This window comes from Cricetulus griseus, assembly GCF_003668045.3.
Source record: "Cricetulus griseus strain 17A/GY chromosome 1 unlocalized genomic scaffold, alternate assembly CriGri-PICRH-1.0 chr1_0, whole genome shotgun sequence".
Taxonomy (NCBI): Eukaryota; Metazoa; Chordata; class Mammalia; order Rodentia; family Cricetidae; genus Cricetulus; species Cricetulus griseus.
This window is the reverse complement of record NW_023276806.1, coordinates 77,220,492-77,242,196: the sequence shown is the minus strand read 5'-3', so window position 1 is coordinate 77,242,196 and position 21,705 is coordinate 77,220,492. Positions and strand designations below refer to the sequence as shown.

Here is a 21,705-nt window from a genome sequence, read left to right as displayed (position 1 = left end):
CTAGGCAGATCAACTCTGTGCCCCTTCAGCCCTGTGGAACTCATGAGTCCCAATTATGTATGAACATGGCCCAACACATTTGGAAATGCCATCATGTAACAATGTCAAATATTTGGACACTCCATGTGGTATCCACTGCATGAAGTCCTATTTGAGTTAAAAGAAGAGAAACCATGGGGAGATGACTACAGTGTATTTGTTTATACTTGTTAGTATCATATGATGGAAGAATTCTATTACACTTTAAAACCATTTCCTATAAGGATCTATAATAAGAGCTAAGAATAGAACCCACCTCCACATAAGTCCATTAGGAGAGTTTAAATTTAAAGGCTCTTACTTATAATACTCTTTAAAAAATATGTGAAGAGTTTAATAGTTTTAGGTAAATAAAACAGTATTAGTTTACTTAATAACAGAAATTAACTTTAGCATGAAGTAGAATTTTGCAGCTGGCTTATTCTCACAGGAATACTGGAAGTCATTCCTACAAAATGTTCAGACACTCTTAAATTAGGTTATGCATCGCAGGTTCACAGATTTATTCTTGTTAAATAAATAAATGCATTCACCAAGTTCTGCATTTCCAGTTTTCAAAAGCATATATTCTAGTTTTCTGATCATTTACATTTTAAAAGTATACTTACAGATGTTTTGTAAAAATTAAACACATGAAACTTATTCCTTCTGGGAAATGGATGGTGAGAGCTGAGAGGAGACGTGTTTTCAGTAACAGCATGAATACAGGAACTTCCCAAGCAGCTAATCATCTATAAACATGTCAGGTTATTTTAAGTCCATATCAATCCCTCTCTTCTATAAATTCTTTAAAGATGGAGGCTCTGCTTCTTTATTTTTTCCAATATCTTCATTTGATTAGTAAGAAACTGTAACTTTAATAACATACTCATGAAAATAACTCATCATTGACTAGTGTGCCCCCATCTCCACACTACCAGGGCTTTCTTGAAAAGCATGCCGTGTAGCATTCTACCAAGTGAGGGAGCTCTACTGCAGCCCAGTTCTTACAGTAGTTGCTCAATATTCACCAGGTACAGATATCCATTACCTATCCTAATAGTCACATGAATTTCTGAAAGTAATTATAATTACTTCTATTTTATAAGAAAGAATAAGCATAATCCCTTCCAAAGGTTTTGCTATTAGGTTATATGAAGGGTTGTAGAATGACTGTTCATGAACATGATACATTCTGTGTTTGTCTCCCTGGCTCAGCACTGTGGATTATACTGCGTCTAGACACACAGCTACAGATGTTGGAGCCTGTTTTAGTTTCTGTTCATCTTCTGAAGTATAACAGTCTCTGTCAAATCTTCATGTATCTGAGGTACAAATATATGGAGGACCTAGGCAGAACATCTTTTATGTTCATAGAGATTCCCTTAATTTCTAATGCAAATTGGAATATCAATTTTATATGCCCAACCACAATTGTAATTTAGCTCTTACTAACCACCCAAGAACTGCATATTAATGTGAGTTACATCTTGTGGAATTTTGCTAATATTCAATAGCTTTGGGAAGTTACCCTGTCATTATTGGATGAAGTTTGGCTAAATATAATTTATTTCATATTATAAACTTAGAAAGCACACATAACTAACAACTACAGTCAATTACCTTACAGCTGTTAGTTTTATAATATAAACAGGCAGAAATTAGGGAGAACTAAATGACTTCCTAGCAACAATTTGCTTTCTGATACTTGTATTTAAAGTAGATGCTCAATATTATACATATTGTAAATAGTTTATAATATTATAAATAAGAAAAATACTCTTACTGTACCAACAATGTCACAAAAATTGGAAAATATCATTTGTTTGTGGTTGGTGATATTGTGCATTAAAGAAATTGATTGGTGAGATTAAAGAAATCAATTTATGTAACCAGGTAGCAGATTTTAGCTGAATGGTCAAACTGTTGCCATTCATGAGTGGCCATGCCATGCAATATAGTTATCAGATCAAAGAAAAGAGGAAATTGTTTATTCTAAGCCAAACAAGAGTGTATATGCCTGGGAACATGGAGTCATGTTATCTTGAATAATAGGTTCCAATGTGGAAATAGTCGCATAAATGGTTGTAATCACAAAACAATAGAAAGTCAAACTCAATTCAATTTTCAAGTACCTGGGTTGGTTTCAAGAAACCAGAGCTTCTGCTGTAGGCTATTGATGCTGTACAATGACACAAGGGACTGGAAGAAGTTGATGCCTGCTAATACCCTCCATGGTTGTAACTTATGGTTGGAACACTGTTTGTTCAAACACAGGTAAACAATGCTTGTCTATTAAGGTTACTAAAATTACCCAGGTCACATCATCTTTGGAGTTGCAGCATTGAAGTCATGGAGTACTAATCTGTCCTTAAACCTTTACTTCAGATGTGGCATTTCTTCCCTGCATATTTCAGTTCACTCAGATCCTTCATGAAGATGGTGAAAACTGATAATAGAAACACAGCCAAACTGTATTATTACTGAACTGCAGTGAACATGCCTATCACATTTTATTAACCTTCATTTTTTAAACAGCTCTCCTTGACTCCAAATTCACATTCAGAGAGTTGAGCACAATACTATATAAAATTGTCTAGATATTGAAATAAATGAGTTTGAATAATGTATTCTAGGTTAATTTAACACAGCTTAGAAAAGTATCTGGCCAAATATAACTTTAATCTTATTCATGAATTACAGGATTCTTCATTCATTTCCAGACTATTTTTCCAATAATGCCAAGTTTGTAAAACTTTTGTTTTCAATTGTACTTGATTACAGGCAGTGAGCACAGACCCTGTTCCAGTCAAGTTACATTATGACAAGTCACATGACCAAGTCTGGGTGCTGAGCTGGGGCAGCATGGAGAAGACATCACCAACTCTACAGGTAAGATATCAGGGAAGTCTAGGAAGTGATGATTTTTAAACCTTTAGGTGTCTTGAAGATGTTCACGTGCATTTAACTATGACACTCTTCTTTATAGGACCTGTGCATTCAATCACTGTCTATTCATAGCAAAAGGAAAAACAATATATAAAACTCAAGTACTTAGTTCAGACTAAGATAATCACAGATAATATTTATTAAATATTCCACTCATATGCTAAAAGGATGGATGACAGTAGAAAAAGAAATGGTGAAATTTACCTTCCTCTTTATGCTCTTGCTGTAGCAGAACCACTGAAATTATAAGAACATACTGGCAGCCTCTGTCAAGAGCCACATATGATGCAACAAAGCATGCTTTCCAGAGAAGGTTCAGTGCTTTAACTGAGCCTCACCCTCAGCCACCAACCATCCATAGACAAGTAAGGACACACTTGGACTGTGGCCTAGCCTCATTACTCTCACAGGGGCCATGAGGTAGAGACCATGAAATCCGACCACAAGGGTAAAGGCTGTTCCATAGTCTTTAGCATCTAGAATTTGGTAATAAGAACACAGGACTACTATTAATCATGACATGTGCCATGATAGTCTTGGTACAATTGTTTCTTTTTGAGGTCATTTATATGATGACATCACGGAAACAGAGAAAGAAAATAATCAAGTGTCTGTGACGTTGTGCCACAGCCTCAGAAACAAGTTCTGGAAATTCATCATGAACTACTTCCTCACACTATCCGTGGACACATTATTACCTGGAGTGTGCCACTAATGCAGAGTCCTAAGTCATCAAACTTTTCACATATTTGAATAAGGTGTGTTAGATGCAGTATTTTGATTCCCAGTTACTTGTCATTAACAGTGTTTTAAATATTTCTGAGGATTTTTCAGTACTGTACTATTTTATTCAAATGTTAGAGCTCTCAAGATGAATAATTTTAATTAGCTGTGTTAATGAGAGTTTGTTTTATATTTAGAAATGAGTGACATTTTAAATGTCAGAATCACAGTGTATTATCTCAGTTACCTCTTTTACAACTCAAACCATTTTAAAACTCCATATTTTAAACCATGAGTATCCCAGACTTAAGTTGAAGTAGTCATCTTCTTCTGTGAAGTAGCCATTTGAGCTGTATCCAAGTGAGATCTATATGTGCCAATGTGGCTTCATTCACAAGTGTCCCAGAGGCTCATTTCCATCACAAGGCAGTGGTGCCCTTGAAGTACTCGCATCTCCTCTACAGGACCTGTTGCCTTCAAGCCACATGTCTACAAAGCCTAGCACATTTAGAAGACAAGAGTGGAAAGTAAAGGGGGCCTAGCATCTAGGACTAGAATTCACAGTCACTTTTGCCACATCTCATTAAGCCCAGAAAATTCTCTCTGCTCTTCACAGTGAGGAAGACTGGGTAACACCACTACTCCCTTCACAGTAGAAGATTACAAAAGTGACATATTTGCAAGATAAGAAATAGACCTAATTATTGGAGATTTCATATCTAATTTTAATCTTGACAAGACACAGAAAACAATCCTACACATATCCTATGAAGTTCTGTATTTCTGAGATGATTTATAGCTCTGACTTTATGCAAGAGGATATATGTTCTCTCCCCAGTACTAACATGGCCACTCAAAACTCTGTAACTCTAGTCCCAGTAAATCTGATTCCCTATTTTGGCCCCCTTTGGCACTTGGAACATGTACATGTGTGCTGGCAAAACACTCATACATACGGAATTGGTTTTAAAGCTTAAGAGATGTTTTATAAGCTTGAATATTTTATTTTCTTAAAAAAACAGCAGTATGTGTTTTTAATTTAATTTTTTGTTTGCCATTGTTAGTGTTGTCTTTTAAATCAATTACTTCACTTCTGGTTTGGTTCAAGCTACTTAGATGGTTTAAAACAACTGCTGAAATTTTCACAAAATATTTCTAGATAAACTCTTTAATATTATACAGGATAACCCTTTCAAAGACTTTATAGATATCCTAATTTTATTCACATTGTTTAGTCTTCTCAATATGGCTTCTTGAATACCTTATAAATCTTTAAGCTATTTAACACAGTGATTTTTAAAAAAAAAATTTAAGTGGCATTAGATCATATCTGAAAATAAAAAATAAAAAGCAGAAAGTAAGAATTTTTATCAGAGTAGCTCATAAAAGAAAGATTCTTTGCATAAAGTTACATGGATAGAGGACAGGTCAATTCCAAAACAATGTATATGTAAAGATATATGATGCTGGAAGTCTAGATGTATGGATAGATAGATGATAGATGGATGGAAATATATAGATAGATGCCATATGGATGGATGGATAATTAGGTAGATATCTAAATATATGATATGGGAATGGATGGATAGATAGATAGATAGATAGATAGATAGATAGATAGATAGATAGATAGACAAATAGAACTTGGAATGTCACATTTTGGATTCTGTGAGACTTTGCCTATTGTTTTGGGATCAATTCACCATTAAAAGCTCGCAAGCACATGTATGAGGCCACCATCCCTTGAGTGGCTTGCCAGTGTCCTTTGCTAAGAAAATCATGACTCTGCAGCAATGTCCAATAATCATGTAAATTTATCACCCAGTAGAATTATCAGGATTATCAGGAAACTTATGTAAAGGAAATAGGATTTTCAGGAAAATTTATTAGTTTTTAGTAACTTTTATTATTAAGAAAGCCCATGAGCTATCATTTCAGTTAGGATTTTCCACAGAATTTCAATTGTAATATACTCATATTTTACTTTTTAAATGATGTCGATGCCTTTATATTATAAAAATTGCTACTTTGTCAACTAGTAATAGCCTAGATTCTTAGTTGGGGTCACCCTTGTAGATCTCTGGACATTTCCCTAGTGCCAGATTTCTCTTTAGACCTATAATGGCTTCCTCTATTATGATAGCTCTTTTCAGAAATGTGATGGCATAGGGGGTCAGTGGGGAGCAGGAGAGGGAGAGGGAACTGGGATTGACCTGTAAAACAAGATTATTTCCAATTTAAAATTTAAAAAATCATAAAAATATTGCTATTCTAAAGTCATGGTGAGAGTGTGTTCTGCAGTTTCATGGTTTTTGAGGACTATGTTTTCAAATGTTGGACAGATCATCAGACTTGATATTGAGTACATTTATTTTCTCACCCACTACTCACCCCTTGTATCCTCATTCTTTGAACAAAATTTTAATGAAATACTTTTTATTTCAACACTGAGAAGATACAGGAAATAAAAGGGGAACTTTCATAACTTGATACATTGTAGAATATGGGGAATAAAAGATTTTAAATATAATGATATTTTATTTAGAAATGACTCCTGAAAATTGTGCTCTGATTTTCATATTTGTGTCATTGCACACAAAAATGAATATGACCAAACACACATACATACACACACAAAAATAAATTATTAAATAAATTATTAAATAAATTATTAAAAAATATTAAATATTAATAAAAGTTTTTTAAATAAGATTTTATTCATTCCAAAATTTTCAAAAGGTAAAATGATGGAATGTTTTATTTTTGTTTTCAGGGCCATATTGCTATCTTTGCTCTATAAAGAAATTATGTTATATTATTTTCATATTGCCCTATTTTTGTTTGTTTTACTATTTTCGATGCTTCTCCAATGCAATGGTGCACATGTGTATTTACAATCATGTATCTTTTCCCCCATTTTTTAAATTTAAATTAGAAATGAAATTGTTTTATATGTCAATCCCAGTTCCCTCCCCTACACCGCTGCGCCCCACTAATACCCTACCTATCCCATACCCTTTTCTGCTCCCCAGGGAGAGTGAGGCCTTTTATGAGGGATCTTCAGAGTCTGTCATATCCTTTGAGATAAGGCCTAGGCCCTCCTCTGTGTGTCTAGACTGCACGAGTATCCTTCTAAGTAGAATGGGCTCCCAAAGTCCATTCCTATGCTAGGGATAAGTACTGATCTACTACAAGAGGCCCCATATATTTCCAAGGCCTCCTCCCTGACACCCACATACATGGGGTCCAGATCAGTCCAATGCTGGTTTCCCAGCTATCAGTCTGGTGTCCATGAGCTCCTCCTTGTTCAGGTCAGTTGTTTCTGTGGGTTTCACCAGCCTGGTTTTGACACCTTTGCTCATTACTCCTCCCTCTCTGCAACTGGGATCCAGTTCAGTTCAATGTTTAGCTGTGGGTGTCTGCTTCTTCTGATGCAAGTACAATCCTGTATCTTTTAATAATCAGATTTGTTCTTAGAATGTCAAGTACCATGGTGTCTGGCTTGTTCAAAAATGATACACTACAAGATTACTTTGTAGAAAATTTTCTTGTCAAAAATTAGCTACTTATTGTGCATCACAATTTGCTTCTAAGATACCAACTCTCAGAAAGAAATTAAGAGTTCATTCATACAAATGTATTTATTTAGAATAAAGCTAAGCCTCATACTGGCACATTGTGTTTAGGTGATCACCCTGGCCAGTGGGAATATGCCTCACCACACCATTCACACACAGCCAGTTGGGAAACAGTTTGACCGAGTGGATGATTTTTTCATTCCAACCACAACACTTATTATCACCCATATGAGGTAAGTGCTAAGATGAATGGTCCATCTATAAACTTTCTATCTAATCTTAATAAAAGACATAGAATATAAAAGCAACATATTTATTAAAATGTAAAGAATAGTCACATATAATTTGTAGCTTCTCATGTCTGCTTTATGTGTTTGGTTAGTATTAGTGGTGAATTTACCACCATGCCTTTCATGTCTAATGAAAAAACTTCTAATGACAAAGGTGTATTTTATTATTTGTGTCAATTTAACTCTAACACTTTCCTAACTTTTTATTAGGGCTTTTTCCCTTCTATCTTATAAAATGTTCGTATTTCCTGAAAAAAAAAAGTACTTCTGATGAATAAATTACTTCTTAAATAGAGAGACTATGCTTTTGAATGTGACACAAGGAAGAAACACAGGTTCAGATGTCTTTTCAGTGTGTTTGATAATACCCATTATAGTTTTGACTTATGGTGAGCTTAATAGGAAATTCTATTGGGAAATATAGTAAGTTGTATGGAATGTTTCAAGCATGAGCTTTCTAATGTGGTATTCTTGTGCTCTCTCTCTCTCTCTCTCTCTCTCTCTCTCTCTCTCTCTCTGATGATTTATAATGTGTGAGTGTAACATTAACACACAGAGTAGTGCCTAAACTAGACCTAACAGCAGTGGTTAAGATGCTTGCATATGCAGACATCATTCCCTTCTGCCTTATGTGCAATTCTGGATTATCGCACAGAGTTGACATAGTGTCAGAAAGTTGTGTGGTTTTAGGCTTGGGAATGATTTCTACATAGCTATATATGAGAATTGGTGATAATTAGTAAAACAACCAAATATTGTCTACAGAGACATGATCTTGTTTCATTGCTATGTACTGTTGGAATGATTTTAAAGTTTTGGATGATGATCTTTCAATTTCTTAGCATTTATATTCCTTTAAGGCATACATGGCTGTCTAAACTGTGCTCCATAAGTAATTAAAGTAATGGATGGTAAACATTAACCATAACAATCTTATCTCGACATAAAGCCTAATTTTAATGAACAGGGATAATCATCAGATTTCCTATATTTCAGCTCAAAGCAATTGTCCCAATTACCACAATAATGATGATCGAGAACAACAGCAAAATTGCTACTTCTGTTTCCCAAATTAAATTGTAATTTATATAGTGTTTCTTTAAAACAAATAGAATTTATTCCACACTCAAAACACCTTGGGAGTAAATATGGTTTGTTATACCAATTTTGTGGAGCAAATTATCAAATGAATTTCCCATGTGTGGAAATGTGTTGGGACTGGATTTCTGTGAACCATACATTCATCATTTGATAGTACTTCCCCACTTTTGTATTTCAAAGACACTTCTACATCTTCAGGCAGAGAGTTTGACACATAATATGTGTTTGATGAATATTGGCCTTCTTCCTTTGACCTGGCATGCCATTAATCTGCTTTATTCCCAGACTGCATCATCTTCAATTCTTATAATTGATATCTTAATGTCCAGAACACACCTGGGCCCAAGTCAGGCCTTTATATTCTTAGTGTCAAAAATGATATATACTTAATTTATGTTTCTCAAGGGAAGGGGGGAAGTGTCACATTTTCTATGATTTGGCTTCAGGAATAAAACATACTAGATTTGTCCATGTCTAACACAACTGGCCATATAACATCCAGGACACATGTATGGTGTGGAAATGGAGAAAAATGACTGAAACTTCTGACAGTGGGAAGAATCTCAAGAAAGAGATTTCATATTGAACTTCTTTTCTGAGGCTTTCTGTAGGATTTACGTCTGAAACTGGATAAAGGCTAAGAACACTCATGCTGTGGGAGTTAATTCTCCATGCATGCCTTGGGCACAGTCAGTGTGGGCCAGTCGAAGAGATGATCATGGGCTGCGTATGAACTGCTCAGCCCAGTTAGCGGGGCTGAAGCCTCTTTGCCCATATTTATCTCAAACTTGCTTTGTTAGCTGCTAGTATTGGCTCACATACTGGCCAGTGCAACACTGGCTATCCTTGCCAGTCACCATCCCTGTAGATGCTGATAGTTTCCTACATTAGCTGATATTTTCTTTCTTAGCAAGTTAATGTGACCAGTTTATAAGTACACCATGAGCCTTTGCTTTTCTGCTAATGGAGAGGCAACTCCTGTCTCACCAGCAACACCATTGTTACTGTATGACTGCATTCACTTCATTTTCTTCTAAAGACTGACATGAAATATTGCTTGTGTGATCCTTTATCCAGTGGTATCTGTCTGGACAATTCACAATTAACAAAGGTAAACTGGATTATGATGGGATTAGTTAGGCTAAAATCTATATATTTCTTGGTCTGGCTTCATTCACATATTTGCCCCCTGCCCCATTTATTCATTACTTATTTTATTTCTGTAATTATAATTTTAGGGTTCTTTATTCTTGTCACTTAGGTAGGTAAAGTAGGAAGATTTTAAAATACCAAAAAGGATATGATTATTTGACTTCAAAAAGGCTTTAGTATTCATGCATCTTTATATATTCATTCCTTTTAATTTTATATCTATGGTGAAATACATACACAAAGGTTTTAATTTTAATGAACTGTAAAGATCATCAAAATTTCTATTTTGTGATACATATCTACACATGTGATATACACATGTACATAACTATTTGTGTGGGTATATATGTCTTAATACTTACCTTGCAATTCATAACACAGTATATCATGTACAAACTTCAAATGTATATAATAAAATACCATAACAATGTCTTATATTGTACTAGATTTTTATCAATATTGTTTACAAAAGTTATTAATCTTCAGAAAATTTGGTGAGTTTATACATATCAAAAATTCCTGAAATCCACAGGCCATTACTGAACTGCTTTAGGAATTTGACTTTCATGAGAGGATTGTTCATGGTGAGATTTTGTGAAAGTGAGAGAAAGGTGCCCTCCTTCCCCAGTGCCTCAGAGAACTCTGTTTCCTCAGGAGACGATACAGCCTGTTTCTGAAACTGCCTTTCATCATTATCTCACAGAATATGTAATTCTTAGAGAAAACACTCTTTTTATATTAATAAACTTCTCATTCCTATCTAAAGTAATCAGGGAAATATGCAAGCCCTCAGTTTCGACCAGCAGGGATTAGCAATGCTACACAATATTTGATTGTTATCATAGGTTCCTTAAACTTTTGAGCTCTGGTATGAGGACCAATCCTGGGCTTCCACCCTTTTCTTTTCCCAAAAGACATTGCCCTGGATTCAGTTTTTCTAGGGTACAAGAGCATGAAGTATGCTCCAAATACTGATGTCTTCCTGTAACCTGGTGAGTTATTGAAACTACATAGATACTTTTTGATAAACTTTAACTTTAATAAGTCAAGTTTTGAGTTGATTTATTTAGTCTCTAACTTCCAAAGAAATTTTTAGATAACTTAACACGGCATGACTATCAGAAATATGTCCTTCAGGTATTCACTAAAATATATTTAGGGGCAGGAGAGATCATTTAGCTGTCAAGAGCTGTCAGTGGCTCATAACCATTAATGTCTCAAGTTACGGGGGGATCTGATGCCATTTTTTTGGACCAATGTGGACACTAGGCATCCATCTGATGCAAATATATACAGGCAAGCAAAAGTTCATACATGTAAAAATAATATAAATAAAATGAAAAGAATGTAACACAAGAAAGTAATTCATACAAACAATACATGGTTGCATTGTTATTTGCCTTTATGTTTTAAATGTGAACGGGAAGTTTGTATTAAAAGGATGCATTGATTATTTAATAATATATCTTCATGTTACTTGTTATCCTGTACCTCAGAATTAGCTTCATTTTCAAATTGTAGTAAGGAAAGTGTTTCTTTTAAAAGCCTTAAATTTTTCAACAAATTAATAAATTAAATAAAGCTTAAAAGTTGAAGAGCTTATATATGCTCAAAGTAATATATTTTGCAAAGAATTCAGAAGTAAAATTGAAAAACAAATCTCTTAAAAAGTTTACCTTTGACATAAAACTATAGATATAACTGAAGGAATGTCTATTAAAAGGAAAGTATATAATTTTCTGGGAATCAATTGTGTTTACTTAATGTAATAAACACTGAAATGAACTTTCAATAATTTTAAATAAAATGTGATCTATAAGTATTAGGAAATTATTTCATTATTTCACTTATAATTTGTATGCAGAGAAGTAACAATATAACCCTATTGTCAAATTAAACTTAAATTACAAGATATACACATGTATTTGTACAATTTGATATTTCTACCACATTTAGTATCTTATGATATGGCAATCAATTATTATTAGTCAAGAAATCAGAAATCAATTTAAATTTTTTTCACAAAATATTCAAACATTAATTGTTCTAAACCCCAAACAACAATGAAGTACATACTTTCTATCATCCACTGATTCTTTGTGATATTATTCCTAGGAGGATCTCCAAAAGTCAATTTCTAGCTGAAATGTGTCAACATTGCAGCTTCTCACACATGTGCTACTAGAAATACACAAAGACTATATGATATTACATTTTCTGCTAATTTCTGAAATTAGAAGAATGAGGACAGAGGGGAAGAAGAAAAGAAGGGGGTGTGAGAAAAAGAGCAGGAAGAGGTGATTATGCTCTGTTCATAACACTTTTCAAAATATAAATGGTTCCAGCAATACTTTCCAACATGCGTCCAGTAGAGAGGGAGAGAAGCTATTGTCAAAACTTAGTGAAGGCTTCCAACAAGGCCAGACAATGGGATCTATAACAATTTCAAGAAATAGAAGGCTTGAATGAATTGTTTTGGAAAGACAATCATGGCATAATATCTTCTAGGGGATTGGAGGGATGGCATTTGCTGCTTTTGAACTCAGTTTCTATATTCAGTACCTGCAGTGTGGCTTATTGCCATTTGTAACTGTAGTTCCAGGTGATCTGATGCCCTGTTCTGGTTTCTGAAAGAATCAGGTGAGAATGTAGTAAATGGTTTCTGAAAGACGTGCATTATGCAAAACATTCATACACATATAACTAAACATATCTTTATTTTTAAATGTATCTTCTGAGTTGCAAGGGCATAGTTAATACTTGAGCCAAATGGTGTGGTCAGCAGCAATTATTTATGGTTTTCACAGACTGTAATAATAGTTTTTAGATAATTATGAACAGATGCTATTGGGTTTTTATTACACACACACACACACACACACACACACACACACACACACACTGTGTTCAGTCATCCTTTCTCTTTTTTAGTTCTCCTTATTAGAGTTCAAGTGGAAAAAATTTTAATTCTACTAGTCTGATTATGCTGATGCCATGTGACACACAGTGTTCATTGAAATGACAAGAAAGTGCAAATGTTTGAATTCTATATCTAATACTAAGATATGTCCTGTGGGGATGGAGGAAAGCAGCATTACCACTATCCCTCTGTCTTCATGCATGTTTTACTGTGCATGTGCTTGTGTGTAGGTTTCTTTGATCAATGGTCATAGCTGCAAGTTATACTAAGGAGATGTTAAAAAAAAACACATTACCATGGGATATTGGAAATTCAATTTCCACATGATTATGTTTCTCTGAAGAAGACTTGCTAAGCAGAGCAAGCAAATACACGCAGTATCTCATGTAGAACGTCTTTTCTCTAGTTTCCCCCATTTGCACCCTGTATTCCAGTATGATGCCATTCTGGACTGAATTTCTTAGACTACTTGGCCCTTTAGCTTTTAAAGAATAAGGCTAATTGGTAGGTATTCCTTCATGATTTTGTGTGGTAAGAGTGTATGGGATGTTTGAGGCACAATCAGGCAGGAAGGCACTAAAGTAAAGACCTGTGAACTCTCAGATGGGTCATATCCCTAGCCCAGCCCATTTCCAGGACTTCTTAGCTGACACAGCAACAACCTAAACGGAGAAGCAGGAGACACTTCCCTGATGTCTGAGAGTGTCTACAATGCACTTTTCCTGTTATAAATTGTAACAAAGGAATGGTTAAAGCAGACATTGGGTTTGATATATGTTTCCTTAAAACTCCTCCAAGGAGAAAATATTTCTCCTGCAGGGAAAATAAACATTCTGTGAAAGTTAAAGTACATCATTCCCCTTCATTTTTATGAAATATGTTGAAGCAAAATTATATATATAGAGAGATATGCATGTATGTATGTGTGTAGGCTGAGACATAGATCAATAGAGCTCCATTCTTGTCAGAAACAGACCAGGTGTGTGGAGGCACAATGTTCCCACTAAAAGTGTCAGCCTGCATTTGAAATCTCTTCACAAAAGTAATGGAGAAGATAAGTTGTTCAAGAGCACTGAATGAAAGTGCCACCTCTTGATGATGGGCAACAATTCAAGGAGTGGTGGTGTAGCCTTTAATTTCAGCATTCTAGAGGCAGAGGCAAGTGGATCTCTGAGACCTAGGCCAGCCTGGTTTACAAGGCCAACCTTATCTATATAGTGAAACTATGTTTCAAAAATGAACAAACAACAAAAACAAAAAAGAAAGGAATGCAAAATTATTTCTAATTATAATTCTCATAATAAAACCTCTATTCAGTGCAGTAACTTTCTTATTTCCTTCATCTTACAAGCATATCAACTCATACACAGAAATAAGATAAGAAAAAATAAACAAAAAGTGCCTGAATATACCAAGACACCAAACTCTGTACACTCTCAAAATTAATACTTGAGGAATTATCATTTCAGAATATTTCTTTATTCTATTTCTGCAACTCTACTGGAAGTCAGCTTTAAATTGACAGAACCTGTCAGTGGCATCACTTCACCCAAAGAGCCAAGCGGGTTGTGTTCATAAACTGTTTAAAAAACAAGATAAATACATGTATAGACACACATCTACATCTGCAAGTTACTCTTGGCAAAGCTTTCAATAGTATTTGTGTGTGTGTGTGTGTGTGTGTGTGTGTGTGTGTGTGTGTGTGTGTGTGTGCGCGTGCCCGCGCGCGCGCGCGTGTGCAGTGTGGTGTGGAATTTAAAAATACTGGAAATCTTTATCTTCCTTCGTTTTAAAATTAACTTCTTAATTTAACATACAAAACTATGTTTTCTTCTGGGAATTTTGTACATGGGTACCATTAGTCTTTATTGTAATGTGTTTGTGCTACCTCCTCTGTCCACTCACTCTCTCTTACTTGATCAATTCTTCACACAAATTCGTTCCCCTTACATCCTTAGGTCATCACCATCTCCACCACCACTTAAGATCACTTCCTTTTGTTCCTACATTCCTTTCTATTCTCATAATTTAATCCCCCCCACACACACACATATACAGAGTCTACACATGAGAAAAAAATGTGCCATGTCTTCCTCTATCTGGTATATTTTACTTGACATAATGTTTGATTCATTGAAAATTTTATTGTTTCATTTTTCTCCATGATTGAAAATTTTCATTTTTATTATATGTTTAACATTTTCTTTATTCATTAATAGGGTGATGAATTCTTATGCTGTTCAGACTTTCTACTTAATATGATTAGTATGGCAATAAGCAATAATGTGCAACATTGCTGGGATATTTGACTTAGATTCCTACAGGCATAATAGCCACAACTAGTGTACTTTTCTGGAAGCTTTTATACACTTTTGAATAATAGTGCCATCTTATTTCTGAAGGAATAAGCATGTTCTCCTTTAGGGTTTGATCTCTGATCTTAATCTTCCTCTTTTACGATCACTGGATCAAATTTTATTTTTTAACACTACTTTCAACCTTCTCTAGCACAGAGATGCTATGTATCAGAATGCTTAAGACAAGCTGTGTGTCTGTTTATGTGCATTTATGCATGCTTGTATGTGGGGAAGATAGACAGAATGCCATGATCACAAACACACACAACACACACACACACACACACACAGAGAGAGAGAGAGAGAGAGAGAGAGAGAGAGAGAGAGAGAGAGAGAGAGAGAGATTGTTGTTTTCATTACTTGAGTCCTGGCTTTTTCCCTACCTAGTAATTTCCTATACTTCAAAGACTCCTTCAATTCTACTTTAGCCCTGTCTAAAGTAAAGCCAAGCAAAGTAAACAAAACAACATCCAGTGCCCCAAACATTTGAAGTTGCAGCCAGCAACTCCTTTAAAGAATTTTAATTAATATTTTCTTAAAGATTGCAATGTTATTGAATGGAGAAAGTGAACACAAGCCCCCATTCCTAACCAAGAAGCTATCAGCATTTGATAACCACTTCCACATGAAAAATTAGTTTTCTCCAAGGTTTCACAGGGGAAACAGTCCACTCTTGGAGGCATGAACTCAATGTCATTTTTTAGGGCCTTTTGTCACATAATGTTTTGTCAGAATATGTTTTTAAACCTAATAGGTCTTTTGTGTATACATCATGTCTTCCTGTCTTATGGTATTATGGGATTCCTATTTCTGCTAACATGTGTCTTTGAGTATATATATGTTTCTTGTGCTTTTTCTTTGCCTATTTTTCTTCCGTTTTTCTTATTCTGATTTATATTTTTGCTTTATTATATTTAATATTTAATTATTCTTTAGATGCTTAATTTCTAATGAAAAACAGAATGGGTGAGCAGCAGCATGAGAGGAGAGGTGGGGAAGAACATAAAAGATTTGGGGGAGAGGATCCTGTAATCAGAATACAGTGTATAAAAAATTAAAAGCAAGGTAGTTTTCAAATCTGGAGATGTACAAATTTTTAAAGAATAAGTTTTATTCAGGTATCACTAGTGGACTCTAATGTTAGGATTTAACAAACCCTAAATAGAAATTTTCTGCAGTAATTTACTGACTATATCAGAGCACTAAGGTACAGTTTAGAAGCACTCCACATTGCAAACCTGACACTTAAGTTTTATCTGTCTGTCTATCATCTATCTATCTATCTATCTATCTATCTATCTATCTATCTATCATCTATTTATTTTCTAAAATAAGTCTTCTTTGTTTTGTTGACAGTCATGTGCAAGTCCAACATTCCTATCACAAGTTCCACCAGCAATGGTGAAGTATTCCCCTTGTTCCACATCCTCTCCAGCATGAGATGTCACTTGTGTTTTTGATCTTAGCCATTCTGACAGGTATAAGATAGAATAGCAGGGTTGTTTTGGCTTTCATTTCCCTGATAGCAATGGATATTGAACATCTCCTTGAGTGTTTCTCAGCCATTTTAGATTCTTCTGTTGAGAATTCTCTGCCTATATCTATACTCAGTTTATTAGTTGTATTATTTGGTTTGTTTATATCTTGTTTCTTGAGTTCTTTTTATATTGCAGAAATCAGCCCTATGTCAGATATGGAGTTGTTGAAGATCATTTCCCACTTGGTAGGCTACCATTTTGTCCTATTGGCAGTATCCTTTTCCTTACAAGAAACAGTTCAGCTTAATGAGGTTGTTGATCTTAATGACTGTGCTACTGGTGTTCTGTTCTGGAAGTTGTCTCCTATGTCAATGTGATTGAGATTATTTTCAACTTTCACTTCTATCACATTCAGTGTACCTGAATTTATGTTGAAGTTTTTGACCCACTTTGACTTAAGTTTTGTACAAGTGATGAATATGGATTTATTTGCAATCTTTTATATGCTGACATCCAGTTAGACTAGCACCATTTGTCAATGGTGATTTTTCTCCATTGTATAATTTTGTCTTCAGTTGTTTATAGATGGGTGCGTTTACATCTGGGTCTTTGATTTTAATCCATTGATCTACCTATCTGTTTTTATGCCAATACCATGTGATTTTTAATACTATATTTCTGTAATGCAGCTTGAAATCAGAGATGGTGATATCTTGGAAAGTTCTTTTATTGTACACAATTGTTTTAGCTACTGAATATTTTTAAATTACAATGCTGGCCAATGACTAGGATTTCTTATCTGCTCTGTCTTACATATCAACCATAATTATTAATATATATATATATATATATATATATATATATATATATATATTATAGACTTATCTTACTGAGGACAATGGCGGAATGTGTCCTATCTTCCTGGTGATCACATGGCCACTCTCCCTCTATTACATTTCCCAGAACCATAGTCCCACCTATCTTGCTTTCCTATTGGCCAACAGTGCTTTATTCATCAACCAATAAGACAAACATACACAGAAGGAATTCCCTCATCATCTCCTCTTTTCTGTCTAGATAAAAGAAGGGTTTTAACAGTAACATAGTAAAATATATAACAAAACAGTTATCAAGGGAGAACTATAGTTACAGTATTTAGTTCATTGACATTCAGCAAGATTTAAAGAAAATATTCTATCCTCTATCCTATCTTTGTGAGTCTAAGGTCTTATATGTATCTTATCTCTTATAATAACTAAAGAAAACTATAACCATAACTATCTGTCTTCAACTCCATCAAAGATCACAGAACGATAATATATAAACTCTAGATCTGACAGAGACATCTCGATAGCTGGATAGTCACCCCAATTTCCTCTGTAATGTTGGAGAATCCATCTTCAGCCTATAGGCCACAGTTTGTCTGTCAGACAAAGTTGAGTATTTTTCTTTGAAGGTCTGTGAAGAATTATGTTTTTATTTTAATGAGGACTGTACTGAATGTATAGATGGCTTTTGGTAAGATGGCCATTTTATCTATGTAAATCCTACCAACACATGAGCAAGGGAGATTTTCCTATCTTCTGCAATCTTCAATTTCTCTCTTCAAATATTGAAGTTCTTGTCATACAGGCCTTTCACTTGCTTGGTGAGAGTTATCCCACGATATTTTATACAATTTAAGGTTATTATAAAGCGTGTTGATTCTCTGATTAATTTCTCATTTATCATGTGTATATAGCAGGGCTACTGATTTTTTTATTTAGCTAATCTTGTATTCATCCACATGATTAAAGGTGTTTATCAGTTATAAGAGTTCCCTTATAGAGTTTTTGGGGTTGCTTATGTATACTATCATATCATCTATGAGAAAATGATACTTTGGCTTCTTCCATTCCAATTTCTGTCCCATTCATTTCTTTTAGTTGATTTATTGCTCTAGCTAGGACTTCAAATACCATATTTAATAGGCATTGAGACAGTTGACAACCTTATCTTGTTCCTGGCTTTATTGGAATTGCTTTGAGTTAATTTGATGTTGGCAGTCTGCTAATTGTGTATTGCTTTTATTATGTTTAGGTATTTCCCTTGTGACCCTGATCTCTTATAAGACTTGTATCATGAAGGGGTGTTGGATTTTTCTATAAATTATAAATGAGTATAATACAAAGTCAGTGGAAGATTACGGTAGTCATTTTTAACTATTTTAATCTGTAAAATGATTCATAGGGTATTCAAATGAGATAATATTTTAAATATTTTAATTTAGTTGTAAGCCTGTAGCTGTAACATTTTCAGAGCTATTCTTATAGAATTTAAGAAAAAATAGTCTACCAAGGATATTTAGAAAGGGTTTGAATATATGGCTGAGCATAAGAGTTATGTCTCATTTGCAGAGGGCACAGGTTTGATTCCCAGGACCCACACACTGACTCAAAACCATCATCATCTCCAGTTCCAGGAAAACTAACATCATCTCCTAGTCTCTGTGGGCACTGTACACATGTGGTACACAGACATTCATAAAGGCAAAACACACAAATAAAATATTTTTTAATTCAGACAAATATGTACATTTTCTTTAATTTTATTTATGTATTGATAACGCTTCTTAACATTTACTGGTATAAAAGACATGTGAGCTAAGGACCCCTATATTGCAACAGTCCTTTGCATGTTTGGTATGGTTGTTCAGCCCAGATGGAAAAGGCCATCTGAAATGTGCTGATAGTTATCTAACACAAAGTCTGGGTCTACTGTGAAAGATGTAGCAGGCTCATCTTTTTAAAAAAAATATTTTAATTACAAACAAGGTTGTTTTACATGTCAATTCCAGTTTCCCCTCCTGTCCTCCTCCCCTGTCCCCCCCCAACTACCTCTACCTATCCCATACCCTTTCTCCTCCCCATGGAGAATGAGGCTTTCCATAAGGGGTCATCATATCCTTTGGGATAGGGCATAGGCCCATCCCATGTGTTAGGCTCAGGAGTATCCCTCTATGTGGGATGGGCTCCCAAATTCCATTCCTATGCTAGGGATAAGTACTGATCTACTACAAGGGGCCCTATAGATTTTCCAGGTCTCCTCACTGACCCCTAAGTTCATGGGGTCTGGATCAGTCCCATGCTGGTTTTCCAGCTATCAGTCTGGGGACCAAGACCTCTCCCTTGTTTAGGTCAGCTGTTTCTGTGGGTTGCACCAGCCATGTCTGGACTGCTTTGCTCATCATTCCTCCTTCTCTGCAACTGGATTACAGTTCAATTCAGTGTTTAGCTGTGAGTGTCTGCTTCTGCTTCCACTAGCTGCTGGATGAAGGCTATAGGATGGCATAAAAGTTAGTCTTCAATCTCATTATCAGGGAAGGACATTTAAGGTAGCCTCTCCTCTGTTGCTTAGATCGTTGGTTGGTGTCATCTTTGTGGATCTCCAGACATTTCCCTAGTGCCTGATTTCTCTTTAACCTATAGTGGCTCCCTCTGTTATGGTATCTCTTGTCTTGCTCTCCTCTATTCTTCCCCAAACTCAACCTTCCTGCTCCCTCCTGTCCTCCTCACCCCTCCTCTTCTCTCCTTCTCATTCTCCTAACTCCCTCTCCCCTCCCCCATGCTCCCAATTTGCTAAGGTGATCTTGTCCCTTTCTCTTACTCATGGAGACCATGCATGTCTCTCTTAGAATATTCCTTGTTTCTTAGCTTCTTTGGTGGTGTGGCTTGTAGGCTGGTAATCCTTTGCTCTATGTATAGAATCTAAATATGATTGAGTACATACCATGTTTGCCTTTTTGTGACTAGGTTACCTTGCTCAAATTGGTTTTTTCTAAGGTACAACTTTCAAGTTAATAAGAGAATGTGTTATGCTTATATCACTCTAGAACCAAATGCTGCCATCATTGATCCAACCCTAAATTGAATTTTGTTGCCTAGAAATTGCCAGATTTTCTTTAAAACCATTTGGATTTATTATTTTTACTGTTTCACTTTTCAAAGTGAAATCTAAAATGTGGTTCTCTTTTGTCAAAAGCATGCACATGACATTGCAATTTGCAGAATCTTTGCACAGTTCCTGCCATACAATATGTCACTAACAATTAGGATAATGAATTGTTCATTATAGTATGTCCCAGAGTGGTTATGGTAATTATCACTCAGGATATTTTTATTGAAAAAAATAGTTTTCTGAAAATCTGTCTAGCACAGTGATTTTCAGGGAAAGTAGTAGTACAGTGGGCTAAGCCACAGTGTTAGTTTACTGTACATTTCTCTGTTGCTTTAAGTACAAAAAAAGGGAAGGTATTTGCTAGTGGGAATTATCTGTGTAACACTGCAGGGTGTCAGTCAGTGCTGAGCATATTTGGGTCACTGGAGTTAACTATAGAATAAACCATGCATACAGGCTTGCTATCTCTGGAACTTAGTGTCTTTTAAATTATAAGCAATGTCTATGAAACAGCTGGTTTTCTTGGTGTGGGTCTCTAATGTATAAGGCTTGTAAAAATCCATTACTGTTTTTCTAATTTCTGTTAGAAAATTAGAAAGCACATTCTATCAGGGAAATGAAGAGACAATAAAACTGCAAAGTGTTTATTGGGGGAAACAGTGGATAAGGAATCAGGATTCTCTAACTGAGGTTATTCCGGTCTTGCTGTGAGAAGATGAGGAGATTGTGACAGGAAGAACGGAAGCAAACACTTGATGGCATGTATGTGAACAATTTTTTGGTCTATCCTTTTGCAAAGGTGGTCTTTTTTGGTGAGTTTATGATTTGTTTCACATTCAAATGACATTTTCACAAATATCTCAACTTTCATTTATGTTAGCCAACAGCCTCAATTATGTTTCTGTTACATTTGAAAATTAAGCAAGGTCAAAGTACCCTAGATGGAGAACTGACCTGGCCTTGTCTACAGGGATCTCTCAAACATTACCTCCTCTTTATTCAACAACATTAAGAAAAGAACTATGGGGACTTTATTTAGAGGCAAATTTTTATTTTACTTAGTGTTTGACAGAAGCTTGTGCTTGAACAAAACCTTGAACATCAGGAATATGATATTGGTCTTCAAACCTTAGAGAAGCTTTCTTTTTTAAAAAAACTCAGGATGACTTCACAATAAATATTCTAGATTGCATGTATGAGATG

The 21,705-nt window shown here is 35.1% G+C and overlaps 1 protein-coding gene across 3 annotated transcripts in view; it reads left to right on the top strand.

Moving 5' to 3' along the window:
• Fstl5 (follistatin like 5) overlaps positions 1–21,705 on the top strand; it is a 507,741-nt gene that overhangs the window by 449,217 nt on the left and 36,819 nt on the right. For all 3 annotated transcript variants that reach the window (XM_035451280.1, XM_035451279.1, XM_035451277.1), the window contains 2 exons: positions 2,803–2,910; positions 7,377–7,501. In XM_035451280.1, the coding sequence (XP_035307171.1) occupies positions 2,803–2,910; positions 7,377–7,501 (233 nt within the window). The remainder of the gene's footprint in view (positions 1–2,802; positions 2,911–7,376; positions 7,502–21,705) is intronic.